The 20,611-nt window shown below is 43.0% G+C and overlaps 1 protein-coding gene and 1 long non-coding RNA gene across 2 annotated transcripts in view; one reads left to right on the top strand and one right to left on the bottom strand.

The window, feature by feature from the left end:
- The window catches only part of LOC129052913 (uncharacterized), a 29,852-nt gene extending 27,136 nt beyond the window's left edge, over nt 1-2,716 (bottom strand). The window contains exons 1-2 of the long non-coding RNA XR_008518052.1: nt 2,541-2,716; nt 1,008-1,135 (exon numbers count right to left, since the gene is read on the bottom strand). This is a non-coding gene — a long non-coding RNA (uncharacterized LOC129052913). The remainder of the gene's footprint in view (nt 1-1,007; nt 1,136-2,540) is intronic.
- Nucleotides 2,717-2,786: 70 nt separating this feature from the next.
- On the top strand, nt 2,787-3,630 carry PPP1R2C (PPP1R2C family member C). Its single transcript, XM_002831555.3, has one exon. It carries the CDS (start codon nt 2,917-2,919, stop codon nt 3,523-3,525), a length of 609 nt encoding a protein of 202 aa, XP_002831601.2. The 5' UTR covers nt 2,787-2,916; the 3' UTR covers nt 3,526-3,630.
- The last annotated feature ends 16,981 nt before the right edge of the window (nt 3,631-20,611 follow it).

Genomic DNA, 20,611 nt, shown 5'->3' with positions numbered 1-20,611 from the left:
GATTTTCTTTTTCCTGATATGTAATCCTATAAAGGCTGAAGACTAAATTTGAGATCAGGGACTGAGGGCACGTCAGCCAAATGTCTAGATGATTCCAGAGTCCATCTGAGTAGATAAAATATCCAGTCTGTTTCTAATTAGCCTTTTTTTTTTTTTTTCAGCCTCAGATAGTGGCTTTTAGGTATCTCTGAGTCCCTTGAGAGGCCCTGATGTGCGTGGGAGGATTAAAGTTCAAATGACTGAGGGAGTTGAGCTGGAGCGAGAAGGAAAATGTCTAGCAGGGGTGGACAGAGAAGTGGAGCAGGCAGGGGTTTGAGGGGAACATATCAAAGAATTCAAGGGAGCTGAAGGGAGGATTGAAGGTGGTAAGAGGAAGAAGCAATGGGAAGGAAGAGACCATAGAAGAGCCAGTTTGAGGAGATCTCAAGTTCCTCAAAGAGGCCACTGGAGTTCCAAATAATCCTCAGCAAAATCATGCCAATAAGAAAGGAAGTAGACAGAGCTGGCCTCAGCAGGGGTTCAAGAGGAGGAGTTTCAGACAACTGAACAATTTCTAGAGGCCTCACAAAGAGCCAGAAAAAAATAAAATTTCCAGCCCAGTAGTTGTGGAGTGGATCCTCACTTGAAACAAAAGAGTCAGGAAAATATTCCAGGCCAGGGAGCCAGGAAGTAATTAAATAAGGGTGGGAGACAGGAAGAATTTTCTAGCCAGGACCAGGCCCAGGAATCAGAGAATATATATAACTCCACTCCAAACAAAGAGCCAGGAAGAAAGACTTCCAGCCTAACAGATGCCTTCTTTCTCTCTTTTTCTTTTTCTTTTTTTGAGACAAGGTCTCATTCTGTCACCCAGGCTGGAGTGCAGGAAGCTCAGGTGCCTTTCATAAAAAGCCTCAGACTCTAACCCAGCTTCAGAGAGTATACTCAGAATCATAAGAATCAAAATGTATCCTCACCATGCTTCAACAGACTGCCATCTGGAGCACTGGCTCAAGAGTTGGGCTTACCAATGGATTCCTGATCAGTCAGCCAAGAGTGAAGACAAAGGTTTCAAAGGTGCATACTTCAGGTTCTGGATGAGAGTTCCAGGGGTCCAATGGTGAATCTGATCTTATCTGAGTCACAGCCAACATAACTGTTAAAAAAATTATTCATGACACTTGTTAAAGATGGTAAGAAAGACTCTATTCCATGGAGGACTATCACAGTAGGTACACGGACCACTGCAATGGGGTCTGTGTAGGGGAATAAAATTGGCATTGACTCCCACTCCAACAAGAATAGGTAAAGGGCAGGATGGAGACTCAGTGAATGGAAAATTACTGAAAGGAAACATCAGGGCTAAGGGGAATTCTTGCTAGACTGACCCAACAGGGTGACAAGATATCTAGTGTGGGGCATGAGGAATTTGATCAGCTACTCAGGGAAGTCAGATATCAGTGGTGGGGAATTTTCACTAAATTAACTTAGTAGGATTCTTGCTCAAACTGGATGCTACAAGCCCAAGTTTAGGCCTAGTTGAGCAGAGGGCTTAGAGGAGCCTGATTAATGTTTGGTCAAAGGAGAGAATCTTTGTCACTTCCTTTTATGTTTTGATGTTTGTCATCTAGTGTACACAGATAAGAAATTACAAATGACTCAAAATGCTGTCACAGAGAATAAGAGACACCATGAAAGCAAAGAGAGGTCTATTTGCTGTTGGGGGTCAGGAAATGGCCTCTGAAAGTCAATGATGATTGAACTGAAATCTGAAAGGGTGCTCCAGGCTGCACGAAGAACCTGGGCGGGGGGGGGGAACCTCTTGGACAGGAAGGTTCATGAATGCTCCCATAATTGGAAGATCAGAATAGAAAGCTGGAGGTAGAGTGGGAAGAATTTAAGGGGAGAAGGCTCCAGATAGACACCTGAGTAAACTGAGCAGATCATAACAGCTGTTTTCAGCCTCCTCTGAATTTGGGTCTTTATGTCAAGAACAGTGGGCAGCCGTTGAAGGGTTTGAAAGAGAGATGAAGAAGATCTGATGGGTGTTTTGAGGATGGATAAGAGATTGGACAGCAGGAGGAGGAGATACTGGGGGTCCAGTTCAATGACTGTGAGTGAAGTTGCCATGAGAGAAAATGGTGATTTGAAACAGGGTGGTGGCAGAAGAGATCAAATAAGCCTCTTGAAATATTTAGGTCACATCCGGGGGCTGGATTGGAGAATGGGCAACATGAAGGGACTGAGGAGGACACGCAGATTCCCAGCTGATATAATTAGCTCTATGTTGGGGTCATTCACCAAGACAGGGAGAAGAGAGGAGGTCCGAGGTAGGCGTGGTGGAGGGAGAGTGTGGATGGGCACAGGAGGGAGGAGCAGAAGGTCATCACCTTCTAGCTGAGGCCTCTCATCTTTCCAACCAAAGTCGTGGCTTTCAAAGTTTTGACAGTGACCCACAATGAGAAATATTTTACATAGCTTTCCTGTGGGCAGACAGGGTGTATAGAAGTTTCTAAAACAATGCTTCCCCTTTCCATATACAACCAAAGGGTATTTCCTACCTTATTTTCCGTTAAAAGAGAAAAAAAAATGACGTTAGCATGGGCCACGAGGCAGTAACGTCAGCGGTAAAGCCAGCGGCAACAGCAAAAGCAACAGTAGCTGTGACGGTAGCGGTGACGTCAGGGGTAGCGGCAACGGTGACCGCAACGGTAGCGGTAACCATAGCGGTAACCGTAGCGGTAACTACGGCAGCGGTGGTGGAGGCGGCGACCATCGTGACGTCATACGCAGCGCCCTTTGTGACACCAGGGCCCTGGTGCTTTAACTAGGGCGTTGGGACCTGCTGCCCAGACAGACCGCGCTGCAGTTTCAGACTGGAGGGCGGCGGACGGCTGCTCAGCGGCTCAACTCTCTCGCAGCCCTTCTCTCCGCAAAATGTCAGCCTCCACCTCCTCGCACCGGCCCATCAAGGGGATCCTGAAAAACAAAAGCTCGTCGGGTTCCTCGGTGGCGACTTCTGGTCAGCAGTCTGGAGGGAATGTTCAAGATGTGAAGAGAAAGAAATCCCAAAAGTGGGACGAATCAAGCATCCTTGCGGCACACCGCGCAACGTACAGAGATTACGATTTAATGAAGGCAAATGAGCCCGGCACTTCCTACATGAGTGTGCAAGGTAATGGGGAAGATTTAGTGCTCGATGTCGAAGGAGAAGATTCAGTGTGTGGTGTCGAAGGAAAGGAAGCCACCGATGCTTCGGACCACGGCAGTGAGGTGGAGGAGCAAGAGAGCAGCGAGGCCTACATGAGAAAAATCCTCCTCCACAAACAGGAGAAAAAGCGGCAGTTCGAAATGAGAAGAAGGCTTCACTACAACGAAGAATTGAACATCAAATTAGCTAGACAATTAATGTGGAAAGACCTACAAAGTGAAGACGATGAAAACAAAGAAACGCCACAAGCCACGAACGAAGAAAAGACTGCTGCGGAAGAATCAGAGGAAGCTCCTCTGACCGGTGGACTGCAAACCCAGTCATGCGACCCTTAGAAGATGCCTGCTTCACCCTTGCAATTGTTTGTGAATATGCGACGCTTAGAAGATATCTGCTTCACCCTTGCAATTGTTTGTGAAATACAAACCTTGTTACTGTAATACACTGCTTCTTGTTTTCTGTAGCGCATGTGTCGAGTACTAAATTACTTAGTTAAATCGTAATGCAGAATTAAATGGTAATCTTAGACAGTAATAGATTAAGTGGGAAATGTCTGCTTGATGTTATTGTAATTATTTAACACAAATACAGATCCTGATATTGCTTTTAATTTTATAAAGCCATATTCCTTTTATAAAACCATGGGTTAATGTATATATTCTATAGCTTTTTAATATGTTAAAGACTTGAAAGGGGACTAATTTATATTTACTTCTAGTTATACTAACTTTTGTAGAAAAGGTTTTGTTAAAAATGCAAAACATAATTGTTAAAGTAGATTATCTAGGCTGATAAATATTCAGGCTGAAAAACACTTTAGGGTGATTTGCTGTTTAATTGAGAGGGAATATATTATAAGAGTTGTTGAATTTTCTTATAGTAACTTCACAATTTCTCTTAATTTTCTTTGTGTTTACAAAGAAATGACTGAACTTTTTCTCATCAAAAATAGCCATTTTTCATGCATTATCAGGTTAAAATTGCACCAATGTCTGTTTTGTTTTTTGTACAGAGCGTGGGCAGATTTGGTATCAATAGTTTTTTTCAAATTCTAAAGTAGTTAGTAGACCCTTTTCATACCTACTTCAACCTCTGTCCTTTGTTCCTCAGTCCTCCCAGCCCATGCACATCAATCCCTTAACTTTATGGAATATCATAGATAGTCAAGACATTAGAAACCCTTTCTTCTCTCAGATATTCTATGTGTTGCAACAGTGTCATTTCCATTTTGAGTATGGTGGTCTCTTCAGCCTTCCAACATGTGGGGTTACATAACTATCTGAATGCAAAGAAGCGGTTTCCAGATGCCTGCGGAGTGAACAGCTGCCTGCAGATGCGTTCTTCTTTCTTCCAAGTTCCTTCTGTCTGAAGGTGAAGACAGAAAGCTCAGCCCTCATGACCTGTTCTTGCTCAGAAGAGAAGGAAACCCAGCTCACATTTGGCTACAGTTAGGGGAGGAATGGGGTTGCAGAAGTGATAAGGGAAAATAATAGATGACTCACAAGTGGGGAGATAAGCAGATGAAAACATTGGAGGGAATAACACATGGTTCTACATGAGGGAGGGAGGTGTGTCTAAAGAATCATTTTCCACAAGATGATACACTATTGTTTACCTAACACAATACCACACTTAGGTTATTAGGGAGAAATGTGGGCAAGGAGATGAGGGATGAAGCCTCCAAAACTCAAATTTGGGGAGGAATACATCCAAGAATTTTTAATAAGAAACTTGATCAAATTAGCACTATCATTTTATAATTGAAAAATTCAGCCCATAAGAGACAGATGCAACATTCAATACACATTCAAGGGGAAGCAGAAGAGACTGAGCTCTCAGCCAGTCCACACTGGGTGGGCTTTAGCAGCCAAAGCTGCATGTACAGAGGCCTTTGGAGGAATTAAGAATGCAGATTGCAAAAAGTCTGAGGAAAACTGAAAACTGTGGGTGTGTGTCTGTGTTTGTGTGTCTATGTGTGGGCACTGGGGAAAGCTGCCTTGAGCATTCTTCTCTACCAGTATAAACACAGTTCTCTAAGACAAGGTTATACATTATTAGCTCCTGAAAAAGATAAAAAATTGTTTTTATCATTGTGTAGGCAGAGCATTTTTGCATCACTGAACCTGCTTATGCATGCTGGATACAAAATATCTTATTCTTTCACGAAGGCTTTTTCTTCATCTTTTTTTCCTGTTTTAAAGCAGACTCTTTGAAAGGTGCATATGAACCCGGTTTCCATAGCAATTGCAAGCATCAGTGATAACCCAGAGCTTCTAAGTTATAATATAGAGGCTACCCTATTAATGAGTTTCAAACTGCATTTCCATAAGACAATGGCTCAACCACTGATAGATAAGGTCAGACCCCATTTTCAAACTTTAAATTAAATCAAGATAGATCAAAATGCAACAGAGGGAGGAGTATCCTTTTGGGACAGTGTGCTGTTAAAAACATGTTCTTTGTGGAGGCAAAACAGTTGCTTTTGTGGTTTGTAAAGCCCAGATGAAAAAAATACAAAACACATACAGCTGCTTCTGGGTTACTAATGGCATGTTGTCATTTTCTGATGCTATTTGTGAGCGAGTTTTTATCATGGTAGCTCAGACTCTAAGAAAGCACACAATCCTTTGCTTTAGGAAGAACAGACATAATGGTTTATTTTTGCCAGATCTCACATAACATCATGTTATAATTTATTAAATTATTTATTTATACACTAGGTGCCAAGGCTCTGTGCCTGCCTTCAAGGAGATACCAGTTTATGGATGGGAGAGCTCAGCCATGTCACCAGGTCATTTCTATACTGTGCAAGAGTGCTTTACAGAGGTCCTCGAGGGACATCACCTAAGGTCTTGAAAGGCCTTCACTTGGAGTTGATATCGAGGATAAGACCTAGAGGAGACATGAAATTTAACCAAGTGATGAGAGGTAGACTCATAGAAGTTAGCATTCCAGATATAGGTAGGGAGATGTAGTTCCTTTGGGGAGCTGCAAGGTATTCTGTATGGGAGAATGCATAGGACTAAAGAGGTAAGAAAGGCTATGAAAGGATTCACATGCCACACAAAGGCAATGGGAGCCACCAACATTTTTAAACAGAATAGTGACATGATCAAACTCATGTTTTTGAAAGACCACTATGGCTGCAGAGTAGGGCCTGAAACGGAACAGCATACAGGGACAAAGAGGGAGAGAGGAGCACAGATGTGTGACATGGGTTACAGGAAGCTTATGACTATAATATTCAAGTGCTGAACCTCTTACCTTGCACTCACAGCAAAGTCACACCCTGCTCTACATCAGTGCCATGTAGTATGGCCCTCAGACTGGCTGCATAAGCATCACCCAGAAGCTGGTTAAAAGTCCTAATTCTCAGACTCCATCCCAGACCTACTGATTCAGCATCTCTAGGGCTAAGGCCTAGCGTTCTGTGCTTTAACAAGCTTTCCAGGGGATTTTTCTGGACGTTCAAGTTTTTTTTTTTTTTTTTTTCTTACATACGGAGTCTCACTCTGTCACCCAGGCTGGAGTGCAATGGCGCCATCTCTGCTCACTGCAACCTCCGCCTCCCAGGTTCAAACGATTCTCCTACCTCAGCCCCCGGAGTGGCTGGGATTACAAGCATGTGGCATCATGCCTGGCTAATTTTTGTATTTTTAGTAGAGACGGGGTGTCACCATGTTGACCAGGCTGGTCTCGAACTTCTGGCCTCAGGTGACCCGCCCGCCTCAGCCTCCCAAAGTGCTGGGATTACAGGCATGAGCCACCACGCCTGGCCAACGTTCAAGTTTGAGAACCACTGCTTTACAATATAACTTTTTAATTAGCCGAGCTCAACTCTGTGGGACAGATCTCACTACTCATGTGTGTGCATGTGTGTGTGTGTGTGTGTGTGTGTGATGTGTATACAATTTTGCAAAAATACATTACATTGAATGTCAGAACTGCACAAAGATTTGTTGAGAAACTTTCACAGGTATGCTGCTAGATGGAAATCACAGCTATACTCAGTCTGTTCCCATCTCACCAATGCAACCCTTTCTGTAGTCCCTCCTCCACACCTTGCTATACACTGTGCTCCCCACAGCACTGGTATAGTTGGCATTCCCACTGCCACCCACAAAGTCCTGGGACTTTTCCGTATCTTCAGCTTTCTTTGGGCTATTCCTTTTATCCAGAATATATGTCTTCCTATTTTTACTGCATGTCTCAATCAGTCTTCCACATTCAGTATAATTCATCCCGCAAACTTCTAAGTCAGAATAGTGGGTGTCTGCCTTGGGGGAGGCAGAAAAGTACAGTAAATGACCGTGAAGGATTTGAAGTCAAAAAGATCTGGATTTGAATTCAAGCTCTGCCATATATTAGCTGAGTCACTTGAGGCAAAGCATTTCACCTCTTTAAGCCTGTTATCTTACAATCAATTGAGGATAATAATAACAATACCTTCCATTTCTGGTTGTTGAAATGATAAAACAAAAAAGTGCTAGTGAAACACATGGCTTTTGGTAAGTATTCAGTAGGTGATAGCTATTATTATTATTCTCATCTGCACACATTTTCTCTACATCTGTTAAACCAATCATTTCTCTGACATTTCTGAATCTATCTCTCTTTTCCCACTGGACTGAGGGCCTCTTGGAGATAGCAGCTGTGCCCATGTGTCTGACATCTCCAAGCACAGTGCCTTGTACTCAACAGATGTTGTAGAACGGAACTGAGAAGTTGCACTTGAGCAGTTTTTCCTCCTGTCAAATCGTGTTCTATAATTCCTCTATAATTTACCTATTCAAATACAGCTTGTTCCCTGAGGCTCCTCAAGTTTTAGCTCCGTGAGCTGTGAGGGGCACAGGTGAAGACAAAGTGAAAAGATGACAGTCCCAAAGGGCAAGACTTGAGTGGCAGCTGCTTCAAATAACCTTCTCTTTGAGGATGTCCTTGGTGTTTTCATCATCACTAAGTCTGCAAAGTAGGAGATGAAATGGGAGGACAGCAGGCAGGATTTAGATGGAAAGCCAATCTCCATTTTAATTTTAAAATGCATTGAAACTTCTAGGACATAGCCAAGTTTATAAAAGAAAGGAATTAATTTTGTCTTGTGAATCTAGACCACAGGTAAGAACCACATTCAGTTATTTATAGTAACACATGACACTTTTATATTTGCGGAGTGTTTCCGATTCTTTTTTCCTTCTGAACTCCCTTTATTAATTACTGTTGACTTTAATAGCAACATAAAACTTTTAGAGCTAGAAAAGGCCTTAAAGACCCTTTAGTCCAACTGCTTCCCATTATAGGCAAGGTTTTGTCTCATTAGCAGCAGAGATGAAATTATCACCCAGGGCTTATAAAGCCAAGGGGAGACTAAGTTTGTATATAGCAACAAGATCTGTCTCTTTATGTACAGGGAACCTAGATTGAAAACAGATTGAAGTGTGTTTTCGAGTTGGTCTGGGGCTGCTCTTGTATTTAGAACTCAGAAAAGCCTTCCAGAAGAGTATGACGTTTCTTAGAAAGCCTGGCCTCAGACCAGCACCCAACACATCTGCTGGCTGATACTTTATCTTTTCAAGATGCATAGAGTACACCTTGCTCCCCTGGTAACACCTGAGTGTAAGATGGTGTAAGAGAATACCAAAGATCAGTGATGTACCTGGGATAGCCCACCACCCCTGAATTCCTCATCTTCTCTGAGTGACAGAAGAGAAGGCACTCATGGTCCCCTCACTGCCTCTGTCTCCTCAGCTTCCTCATTAGTGAGATGCCAAATTACCTATTCGTAGGGTTGGAGTGAGGATTTTATGAAGTCACACGTGGAGAGGGATTAGAAAAACACCAGGCACATGGTGAACACCCATTCAATATTAGCTATATTTAACATTCTTCTTGTTAGCACTATCTTGGAGCTCTGTATGGGGCAGTAGCATCTATCAAAGCCAGATAGTTTTCTGCTTTTAAACCTAATATAAAACAAGGACAAATTCTACCTCTCACACATAGGCAGGATGCATGACAGGGGGTAGTATGGCAGGCCAGGTCTCACTAGCCCAGGCCTCCATAATAACTGTTTCAGCACTGACTGAGTGGTGATGTTAAATATTAAAAGCTGATAGAGCCAGTGCCGTTATTCAAAGGCTGGAAGGTAACAAAAGCACACCAAGAGTTTTGCCCAGGCCTTTTCTGGGCCTTCAAGAATGACAAGATAACAAAGGAATTCTTAACAGGACCTGTTTAGGATTAAGCAAATTTTTATTGGGGATCTGAAGAAACTCCCCAGACCTCCACAAAAAAGTTTTATTGGTGGTCTAAAGGAACTCCTCAAACCTCCAAGATTTAGCAGGAGACAAGATAAGGGTAATCACCCTGGCACCTGGACCCATCTAGATTAAGTAAATTTACTGAGGCTCCAGAGGAAGGTCTTCAAAACTCAGACCTTAGTTATAGATTAGAAGGAGTTAATCACTTATGTCTTTAGATGAATGCACACCTACACATAGACATATAGCTTAGAAGGTATATAAGCTCTGGAAAACTTTGTAATTTTGAGTTGGTCTGGTGATATTTTCCCAGCCTTCTCCATGTACCTAGTTACAGAAATAAACTCTCTTCTTTCCCAGTTCACCTGCATCTCGTTATTGGGCTGTGAGAGTAAGCAACCCCATCCTCGTTTTGGTCTGGGAACAGTAGTACATTCTTCAAATCTCAGGCCAGGCTTTATGACTGAACTGAGATTTGGCTGCTCCAAAATTAGACCTTGTAGTGAATGCAGTGATCCACCACCTAGATTCTGTAAGAGTTAAAAAAAAGAGGAAAGAAACACGAAAAGTGGCTCAACAGTCAAAGACAGATTTATTTCTCCAAAATAAACCTGAGAGGGGCTTCTGACTGATTTCGGTCAGGAGCATTCTCTCTTACAGACTAAGAGTATATATTGGTGTTAGGGTGAGAGGGCTTACCACAAGCTTGGAATGTTTCTGTGTCGGGGAGACATTTATGGTGGGGTTGGAATATCTTTGGGTGGTGGGGAAGTTATCTTGAGGCTGATATCTTTCCAGCTGGAGAGGAAGTTATCTCAGGGCTGGCATGTCTCTGGTCGGGGAGAGATCTGGAATGTTACCGGTCAGAGATGTTATTTGTGGTTTATGGTCGTGCTGACCTTAGCCATTAGGCTGATGCCCTTTGGATTTCGGCAGTTTTTGATCAAGGTGAAACTTAAAATGACAGTACTTGTCCAAGATGGTGATGCTCCTGCTCTGTCAATCCAGACTCTGTAGTTATAAAAAAGATGAGAAGGAGCGTGTTCTTTCTGGCTACTCCCTGCTAATGGGGGGATGGAGCGTTTTCAGGTCTCAGATTGATTGCGGTAGTAACACCATTTGTAGATGTTTTGGGATAGTTGTCTGTGAAATGGCCATGATCCTGTCAGTTAAAAATCTTTGAAAAAGACTAATTAGGCAGGGTAAGAACATTAGTCCTAGGCTTATTATTAGAAGAGGTCCCAGAAATGGGATGACCCACGCTGTGATTTTGTTTCCAAACCAAGAATCTATTTGGTTGTTTTGGTATTTCCTTAGCTTTTCAGCCCTTTCTTTAAGTCTTTTTTTTTAACAGTGTCTCTTACTAGGCCCATTTGGTTGAGATAGAAACAACATTCCTCCCCTAATGAGAGGCAGAGGCCCCCGTTTCAGCTGCTATAAGATCTAGTCCCCATCTGTTTTGGAGGACTACACCAGCCAAGGAGTCTAGTTGGTCTTGGACTCTTATAAAGCTTTGGGCTATATCTTCTAATGAGTCCTGTAGTTCTGTTTAAAGAGCCTTAAAGTATGTTATGGAGGTGGCTAATCTGCTTGCTCCCAATCCAAGTCCAGAGGTTATACCCAAGGTGGCCATTAAAGGGATGACGTGGATGGGATGGGCAAAGGTTGATCAGGAAGAACTAGTCCCATGGAAGGAGATAGATAAACTAGGGTACAGGTTCTGGTCCAGTTAGTAGGGAGACAAAGATATGTGTTGGTGCCACACAAAAAAGAACAGGTCTTTGTCATAAATACAGGCAGTGATATGGAAAGAGAATAAGGGAATTAAAAATGGGTGTTTTTTTCTTTCTTGTGGTTCATTACTCCAGATGGACAAGGAGGAGGCCAGGGAGACACCTACTATAGTAGAGATATAAGAAGAGTTATTTTTTACACATTTAATGTGATTGGACACTGCACCATTGATATTGAGCCATGGAAAAAGGTGGGCCCCAGAGACAGCACATGTTAGGCCGGAGGTATTGGTTAAGGGAGAGGCCGTAAAACAAGCCAGATGTAGAAATGCTTTGTTTGCTTCAGGTGATACTTGGTAGTCAACTCGGTTAGTTTGATGGTCAGAGAGGTGTATAATAATGATAGTGCAGTTGCATTGGCTAGGTGTTAAGAATCCTACAGGGAGATTTCCCTCAGAGGCTGAAAAGCAAAGTGAGGCTTGTTGTAAAAGGAGGGTGTGTTTAGTTATAGGCCCTTTAACAGGAGGGCCTTGGGGCTTAAGGCATTGTAGGGGGTTGTAATAGGTTTGAAATAATTTGTTAGCTTGATTGGCCCTGGAAGTAGGATAATCGCCAACCAGTGTGTCAGCTCTTTCAAAAAAGGAAGCTCCTTTTTGGAGTTTATAAATTAGGGTTATGCTCCCTGTTAAAAGGTCATGAAAGGGTGCAGGAAGGGCTGAGTAAGCTAAGGAAGACAGCTATAAGCACATCCAGCATTCTGGAGCAAAGGAAGAGTTAGCTTGCAGCAAGAGGGACTGTGTAAGGTTTATAGAGCATTCAAGCTTGAGAGCAGTGAGGAGTGATTGTATTGGTGAGGTTGATGTACTTAGGGAATTTATACTGAAAAAAAAAAAAAAAACAAGCAAAAAGAGAAAAGGTTACCTAGGTAGGAGAAAACTCCTGGAAAGTTCCTTCAAGCCATATGGCCTCAAGCCATAGGTCCCATAGAGTAATAAGGAGCTGATCAGGATATATAATGGGAGTTTTGTAAGGGTACCACTGAAGTTCTGTAACAAGGTTGGTTAGGAAGTGAAAGTTTGGGGGAGAAAGAGACGTAAGCGGTTTATGTGAATTTCTTTTCCTTTTCCTCAGGATTCGGGTGAGGTGAAGGGAAATGGGTCCTGGGGAGACACAAGAGAAGGCTGAAGGGGTTTTAGATTTGGTTGTTTGGGTATGTAGTGAAGGAAAGTCAGTTTTCTTGAGAGAAGTATAATGAATCCAGTTAGGGAGTCCCTGCAGTTTTGCTGCTGTGGGTTTGGTAAGGATGATCTAGTAAGGTCCCTTCTATTTAGGTGTGAGGGGAGTATTAGGGGTAGGGCTGGGACCTTTTACCAGGACCCAATCTCCTGGCTGTAGGAAGGGATTAGAGGAGTTGGCTACGGGTTGTGGCAGGTATTTGTCAGCATATTCCCAAATGAAATGGCAGCTAGTATGTAGAAGAATGCAAACGAGACGAGTTGGTAGAGGTGGTGCTTGACCGTGAGGTGGAACAAAGGGAGCGAGTGGTCTCCTGTACATGCGTTCAAAGGGGCTGAGCATTAAAAGTTTACATGGGAGCACCCGAATTTTTAGGAGAACCAAAGGTAAAAGTGTAACCCAGTTTTTGTGTGTTTGGAGTGAGTACCTGGTGAGGTGTTTTTTGAATGCCATTCATTTTTCAACCTTTCCTGAAGATTGAGGTCGATAGGGGATGTTTAGCTTCCAGGTGATTTGTAGAGCTTGTGCAAGTGTTTGAGTAATTTGAGAGATGAATGCAGGACCATTGTCAGATTGAAAAGAAAGAGGCACCCCGAACCTGGGTATGATTTCTGTTATTAATTTGGAGGTGACAGTAGAAGCCCATTTGTTGGTTGTGGGAAAAGCCTGAATGCATCCCAAAAAGGTATCATCCAGATATATAAGAAATTGAACCTTTTTAACTCGGGGTATATGGGTAAAATCAATTTGCTAATCCTGTCCTGGAAGGTGTCCCCTGGCTTGATGGGTTGGGTAAGAAGGGGGTCTAGTATTGGAGTGGGGTGAAGCTTTTTGGCAAACAGAACATTGATGGGAAATGGCTTTTAGCTGTTCCTTTATATCTGGGGTTATGTGTATATGGGAACTTAAGAAATGCTGTAGAGGGGAATGGCTGGTGTGGAAGAGGTTGTGAACGCCCCGTAAAAGAGTTGTTTTTTTCAAGGTCAGGTAGGACTAGTTTGTTTTGTATGAACTAGTATTGGGGTTTGAATTGTGCCCTTGCTGTTACTAGCTGCTGTATTTGGTGTTCTGGATAAAAGGAGGGGATATGTTGTATGAGGGGAAATAGATATTGAGGGATTGGATGATTGGTTGAGGTTTGTTTTACCCAATAGTCAGCCTCACGGTTTCCTAAAGAAATGTGGCTTTCATCTGATTGGTGTCCTTTGCAATGGATAACTGCAACCTTTCCTGGAAGTAAAGCTACCTTTAGTAAATGATGGACTAGTTTTCCATTAATGATAGGAGTTCCCTTAGCCTTGAGATAGCCCTGCTCACTCCAAATTTGGGCATTGTAATGGATGATGTTATATGCATATTTAGAATAGGTGTATATATTAACTTATGTGGTTTTTTTTTTTTTTTGCTAGGGTTTGTGCTCTTATTAGGGCAACTAATTCTGCTTCTTGAGAGGATGTGCCCCAAGGCAAGGGGGCAGCCTTTATGACTCTTGTAGGTGAGAGAAAGTGGGTATCATCATGATATCCCTCAGTGATGGCATATCCTGCTTGGAGGGGATGGTTTTTTGATGTGCTGCCACCTATAAACCAATCTGGGGCTCCCTCTATGTGAGTGGAAGTAAGGTGGTGAAACATGGTGAGAGAACTTTCAATTAAATCAGAGCATGAGTGTAGATTGGGGTCCAAAATTGGTGTTGAAGGCAAAACAGAGGTGGGATTATGGGGGAGCATCTATGAAGAGAGATAGAGGGTTGGAGGAGAATTGAATGTAAGGCTTGCAAGCAAGAGGATGAGATGGAGGTGAGCACCTTATGGCTGAGCATATCTTGCAGACTGTGAGAAGAATATACCTGAAGGGGTACATAGAATGTGAGTTTTTGTGCCTCAGGGATAATCAGAGAAGCTGTGGCCAAAATTTTTAAGCAAAGGGAGCCAGCCTTTGTAAATGGGGTCTAGTTGTCTTGAAAAATATGCCACTGGTTGGAGGGAATCTCCCATGGGTTGGGCTAATAGTCCAAAGGCCTGATTATGAGAACTATGTAAATATAGATGAAAGGGTTTCAGGGGGTTTGGAAGGCCTAAAGCTGGGGCTTGTAATAAGGAATGTTTTAGGTGAGAGAAAGCATGATAAAGGTCTGCAGTGGGAGTGAGTGGTTGGTCAAGATTTCCTTTTGTGTGTTCATAAAGGGGTTTAGCAATAATGGCAAAATTTGCTATCCATAATTGGAAATATCCCACTAATCCAAGGAAAGAAAGTAAGTCCCTTTTTGTTTTAGGACAAGGGATTTGTTGAATGCTTTGCTTTCATGCTGGCAGAATTTCTCGAGTATTTGGAGTTATGATTAATCCTAGGTATGAGACTTTTGGAGAGGTTAATTGGGCCTTCCTTTTGGACACTCAGTACCCGCATTCAGCCACAAAATTTAAAAGCCTGGTGGTGTGTTGAATAAATGTTCTAGAGAGGGGCTGCAAAGAAGTAAATCATCCTCATGCTGAAGCAAGATGCTAGATTGTAGAGGTAGTTGGGAAAGGTCCAACTGAAGTGCCTGACTGAAATAGTGAAGGCCGTCTCTAAACCCCTGGTGGAGGATAGTCCAGATGAGTTGTTGGGAGTAGCCTGTGTCAGAGTCGGTCCAAGTGAAAGCAAAATGTTTTTGACAGGAGGAATGTAGAGGAATAGTAAAAAAGGCATCCTTGAAGTCCAATACTGAGAAATAGTTAGTGTTGGGAGGAATTCTCAATAGGAGGGTGTAGGGGTTTGGGACAACAGGATAAGCAGGTAAAACAACAGAGTGGATTTATTGCAAATCCTGAACCAGTCTATAGGAGCCATCCGTTTTTTGATTGGGAGAATAGGAGTATTGTGGGAAGAATGAGTAAGGATTAAAATATTGGGAGCCAAAAGTCAGGAGATGATGGGCTTGGGTCCCCGAAATCCATTAGGGTTGAGGGGATATTGTGGGACTACTATATAGCACTTAAGATCCTTCAGTGAAATTTGAATTGGAGAATGATGGGTAGTTATTATGGGGGAGTCAATGTTCCATATTATGGGATTTACCTGGTTGAGGAATTTGGGTTTTATGTCTATTTGATGTGGAGTGTCTGAGGAAGGGTTTTGTTCTTGACATAATAATAAGTAAGTGTGGCTTTGTGGCTTTGGTGTAGGGCCCATAAATGAGTGATTCCCCCTAGTTTGTGTAGGATGTCCATTCCTAGCAAAGGAGTGGGACAATGAGGAATGACCAAGAAAGAGTGAGTGAGGGTGACTCCCTGAAATGAGCAGTATAGAGGTGGCATTTTGTATGGGGTTTCTTGTATGCCCTTCATGCCAACAGCAGAAATGGATGAACGTTCTAATGGGCCTTGATATTTAGTTAATACTGATAGACTCGCCCCAGTATCCTGGAGAAATGAAATAATCTTACTGGATACCGTCCCAATTACCCTGGGTTCCGTGGACTCACTGTACGTGGGAATGGAGGATCCTGGGCACCCTCGGTCTTCTGTTGTCAGTGCCAGCAGTGAAGAGATTTCCTCCTGTGATGGCTGGGGGGCCTCATTATGAGCCATACTTGAATGGGGAGGATGTCCCTATTGGGGGCAGTCCATTTTCCAGTGTCCCCAAAGACCACAAGTTGGGTACACTTTGGTGGGGCACTGGCGATTAGGACAAGCCTTTGCCCAGTGTCCAGGGTTGCCATGTCAGAAACAGACTCCCAGAGAGGTGAGAGAGTTTCCCTTTGGGGTATTGGGAGACTTTTATGTAACTGACTTTTGGACCGCAGAGGTGAGCATCTGGTATTTTAAACGGAGATGTCTGTATTTTTAAAATTTTTTGTTCCTCATCTCTGCTATTAAAGACATGGAAGGCTGCATTTAGGAGGTCCTGCTGAGATATTTGTGGACCCTCCTCTAAGTTTTGTAATTATTTTCTGGATATCTGGGGAGGATTGGGAAATAAATTGGAGGTGGAGAAAAGTTTGCCCTTCTCTAGATTCTGGGTCCAGATTGGTATATTTTAGCATAGCTTCAGTGAGGCGTGATAAGAAAAGGGCAGGATTCTCCTGGGGCTCCTGTGTAATTTCTCTATGTTTCTCATAATTAACTGCCTTATGGGCATTTTTGCCTATGCCCGTGAGGAGACAGGTAATCATATGGTCCCTTTGCCTGATGCCATTGACTCCATGTTGATAAGTCCAATCTGGATCTCTACAGGGGACTGCATCATTGGCCACTGGATTTTGTATAGGGGCTTAGTTATGGAGTTCACCTGCGTGGGCTTCAGATGAAAGCTCGATGTGCTCTTTTTCATCAGGACTGAGAGTGGAGGTTAGAATTATATAAATTATATAAATATCATGACAAGTTAAATTAAAGGATTGGGTTACATGCAGGAATTCCCTGAGATAGTGAGAAGGATTTTCAGAGAAAGATCCTAGATGCTGTTCGATCTGCAACAAATCAGGCATGGAGAAAGGGATATAAACATGAGCAATACTTTCAACCCCAACCACTTCCCAGAGAGGGGGAGTGGCCGAGGTGGTTTGATTGGTAGTTGTTGAATGGATAACAGGTGGAGAACGAAGAGGAGCAGGGTTTGGGGCTAAAGGCTTGGGGGCAGGAGGGGCCACAGCAGCAGAAGGTTCAGACAGGCAAGGAGCGAATGCAGGGGGATGAGAGTACAGAGGGGGTTTATCTGCCAGGTCAAAAGGGATTTTGAAGGAAGGGGTTTTGAGGGAAGGAGTTTTGGAGGAAGGGGTTTCAGAGGAAGGAGAGACACAGAGAGGGTTTTCATTAAGAAGGAGGATTTCATGAGGGATGCAAGCTTGACACAGGGAGGGTCAGGATCTAAGGTAGAAGAAAGCCTGAATATAGAGAACCTCTTGCCATTTGCCATTCCTGGTTATAAAGTTGTCAAGGTCCCCGAGAATTTGAAAGTCAAAGGTACCATTTTCAGGCCATTGGTTGTCATTATCTAATTTGTATCGGGGCCAGGCTGTGTTGCAATAAAGGACTAAACGCTTTGGCTTTATGCTTCCCTATAAGCCAAGTTTGGCAAGGTTGTGAAGGAGACAGCCCAGTGGAGAGGACGTAGGAATGTGGGATTGTTTGGCACCCATGTGGACTGGTGAGCAGAAACTGAGGGTGTCTGTTTTTGTTCTAGGCATCCCCACACAAAAGGCAGAGACCCAGAGTCCTCTTTCTAAAGAGGATGGTCAAGCTGAGAAGAAACTGTGTATCCCCAAGATTTCTTGTAGCTTAGTCCCACTGGTCCTCTGAGGACCAGGACTGCAGACCTGACTTTCCCAGGTACTGTGAGAAAGCCAGTGGAAGGCAGATCTTACCAGTTGTCTGGATTAGTGTCTGATGTTGGATGTCCTTGTTGGAATTGGCAAAGGGCCTCTTAGACTGGAACTGCATGAGGGATTGAGAGAGAGAGAGAGAGAAGGGAGGATGAGGGAGGAGGAGGAAAGAAAGTGAAATACCCATTGCAGGTGGTCAGAGGTGGATTCCCTAGACCTGAGGGTTTTGAGGACCCACTGGGGAGTAGCCCCGGCCAGAGCCTCGCAGTGCCCTTCAGGTTAGTTTTCTTCCTCATGCAAATTGCTTGAAAAATGAAGTGAGAGACAAGATGGGGTGGATGGCCTGAGACTCTCAGGATCCAGTGAGATGAGCTACCATGGTCCACTGTTTGCTGGGTTGCAAGAGAGCCTCTACCCCCAGCACCCATCCCAGGTTTTGGCACCACATGTAAGAGTTAAAGAAAGAGGAAAGAAATATGAAAAATGGCTCAACAGTCAAAGACAGGTTTATTTTGGAGAAATATACCTGAGAGGGGCTTCTGGCCAACTTCAGTCAGGAGCATTCTCTCTTATGGACTAAGAGTATATATTGGTTTTAGGGTGAGAGGGCTTATCACAAGCTTGAAATGTTTCTGTGTCGGGGAGACATTTATGGCAGGGTTAGAATGTCTTTGGGCAGAGGGGAGGTTATCTTGAGACTGACATCTTCCTGGCCAGAGGGGAAGTTATCTCGGGGCTGGCATGTCTCTGGTTGGGAAGGGCTTTGGAATGTTTCTGGTTGGAGATGTTATTTGTGGTTTATGGTCATGCTGACCTTAGCCATTAGGCTGATGCTCTTTGGATTTTGGTGGTTTTTGATCAAGGTGAAACTTAAAATGGTGGTACTTGTCCAAAATGGCAATGCTCCTGCTCTGTCAGATTCCCCTTTAGTATTACAGCTGCTGAGAGTACCTTCAGCACATGGCCCTCAGCTGTCAGCCTCCGTCATCCCTAGGATTGCCTCAGCTAATGAGAAACACTTGGCTCAAGGTTATGTCCCTTTCCTGAGATGACCCAAACCCAATGACTGATCAGTGTGTGACCTTAAGACGCCTGTTCATTTGGGCCCAGCTCAGGATAATTCTGAAAGGCCATCCCAGCTTCAGATTTCCCTGTGGAGCTGGCTGAGATCTACCATTGAGACTTCATTGCAGCTTGATTCTCCCTCTGCGCAATCCTTTTCCTTCCCCTCCCTACTACTGGTGTTTCTCCCAAGAGCCCCCTCTAATAACTTCCTGTATGCTAATTTCCAACTCAGAGTTGGCTTCCCGAAGAAACCAACCTCTGACGGAACTCTAGTAACAAAATGCTGAAGTAGGTATGATCTAATGGCAAACTCAAACCTCTGTGCCAAGTCCTTAGAAATGGAACTTCTGACGTCCGCTGTAGCTGCTGATGTTTTAGAGCTATGTCTGGCTGTCGGCTCTTTCTTGGGAGAACACTATACAGAGCTAGTGTCAGAGGGTAGTCAGTAGCAAGAAATAAATTTAAGGTGGGCTAGTACACCCACCTTAAATATTGCCATACTGAGATATTGTTTTGGTAGGACCTTCTGTTCCCCAACTCTTGACATGAGAACTGGGAAGAGTCAAGGCTGTCCTTTCTCAGTCAGCTCTGTTGGAGCTCTAATCAGCCTTTAATTCAGGTCCTGCAGGAACCCCAAATATTTTTTATAATCAATAATGTATTGGGATTTCTGGTCCACTAGTTAATCTGACCCTGTTTTGTAATAACTCTCAATGTGGACACCGAGTTGTGACAATCTCAATCAATTGACACCAAATAGATGTAAGCTACATTCTGAAAAATCCTTCTAACACACCTAAAAATGTGGACAACCACACCATCTGTTAGAAAATATATGCAAGTTAGCATCATGATTTGGAAGCTCTCCTGTGTTACCTGTGAAATTCACTGAAGGTTTATCATAGTTTCAATGTTATACTGTATATGGTTTTAGTGTATTAACTCCAAGACTCTAATCTGTGCCTTTCTGGTGCCTTGTGATAAGAAAAAAAAAATTATCGCTAATTTTTCTGTCTACATCTTCTGTTGCTAAAACATATCTTTTCTCTGTGACATTGGATTTTTGAAAAATATGATGAAGAAGGATAAAAGAAATGTGCATGCTATTTAGCAATACTTATTTATTTTCACGCGATACCATTAATATCCCTGGAATGTCCAAACCTGTTCATATATCATCTTTTTTCTTTCTGCCATACACAAAACTTCCCTGCCCTGGAAGGCTTTGATTCCACTGCCCTGAAGCTTCAGAAAGAATATGTGGGAATACTCTGGCGTGTGTCCACATCATAAAAGCAGAAGGAAAAAAATTAAAAAAAAAAAAAAAAAAACAAAGCAAAGATATTTTAGAACCTATATCCTCAAATCTCTTCTCAGGATCAGAAATGAGAGTAACTAGTAGTGGATGATAATGCATGCATTGGAAGGTTTTTGATCACTTGGGCCTCTAGCTGGGATTTTTGCTTTGGTTTGTTTTTAATTTTTACCCTCTGTGTGTTCATGTGTCGATAGTTCAGCTCATCTGAGATCCAGAGAAAAGTAATGCTATGAACTTTCCTAAAAAGTACACGCAGTGACAGTCTCACCTTTGTAAATTAAATGCCTCTAAAGGGCCCAAGAACACAGAAATGAGTATATGAGTTTGGTATTGTTTCTAATGCCCCATTGTTTAAGTAAGTTTAATCAAATATCACTGAGCTTGAACTTTTACATAAGTTTTGTTTATACTGCATTGAGAATGCAAAGATGAACAGTCTGGTTCATATTCTCAAGGATTTCCGTTAACTAATGCAAATGTTTGCTTAATAACTGTGAGACTTTGTGG

This window comes from Pongo abelii, chromosome X, assembly GCF_028885655.2.
Source record: "Pongo abelii isolate AG06213 chromosome X, NHGRI_mPonAbe1-v2.0_pri, whole genome shotgun sequence".
In the NCBI taxonomy this organism is placed as follows: Eukaryota; Metazoa; Chordata; class Mammalia; order Primates; family Hominidae; genus Pongo; species Pongo abelii.
The sequence above is the reverse complement of the archived record's forward strand: the minus strand, read 5'-3'. Positions and strand labels throughout refer to the sequence as shown.

What these genes read in the sequence shown, in the direction of transcription:
- PPP1R2C (XM_002831555.3), top strand. Translation starts at nt 2,917, where the DNA reads ATGTCAGCCTCCACCTCCTCGCACCGGCCCATCAAGGGGATCCTGAAA.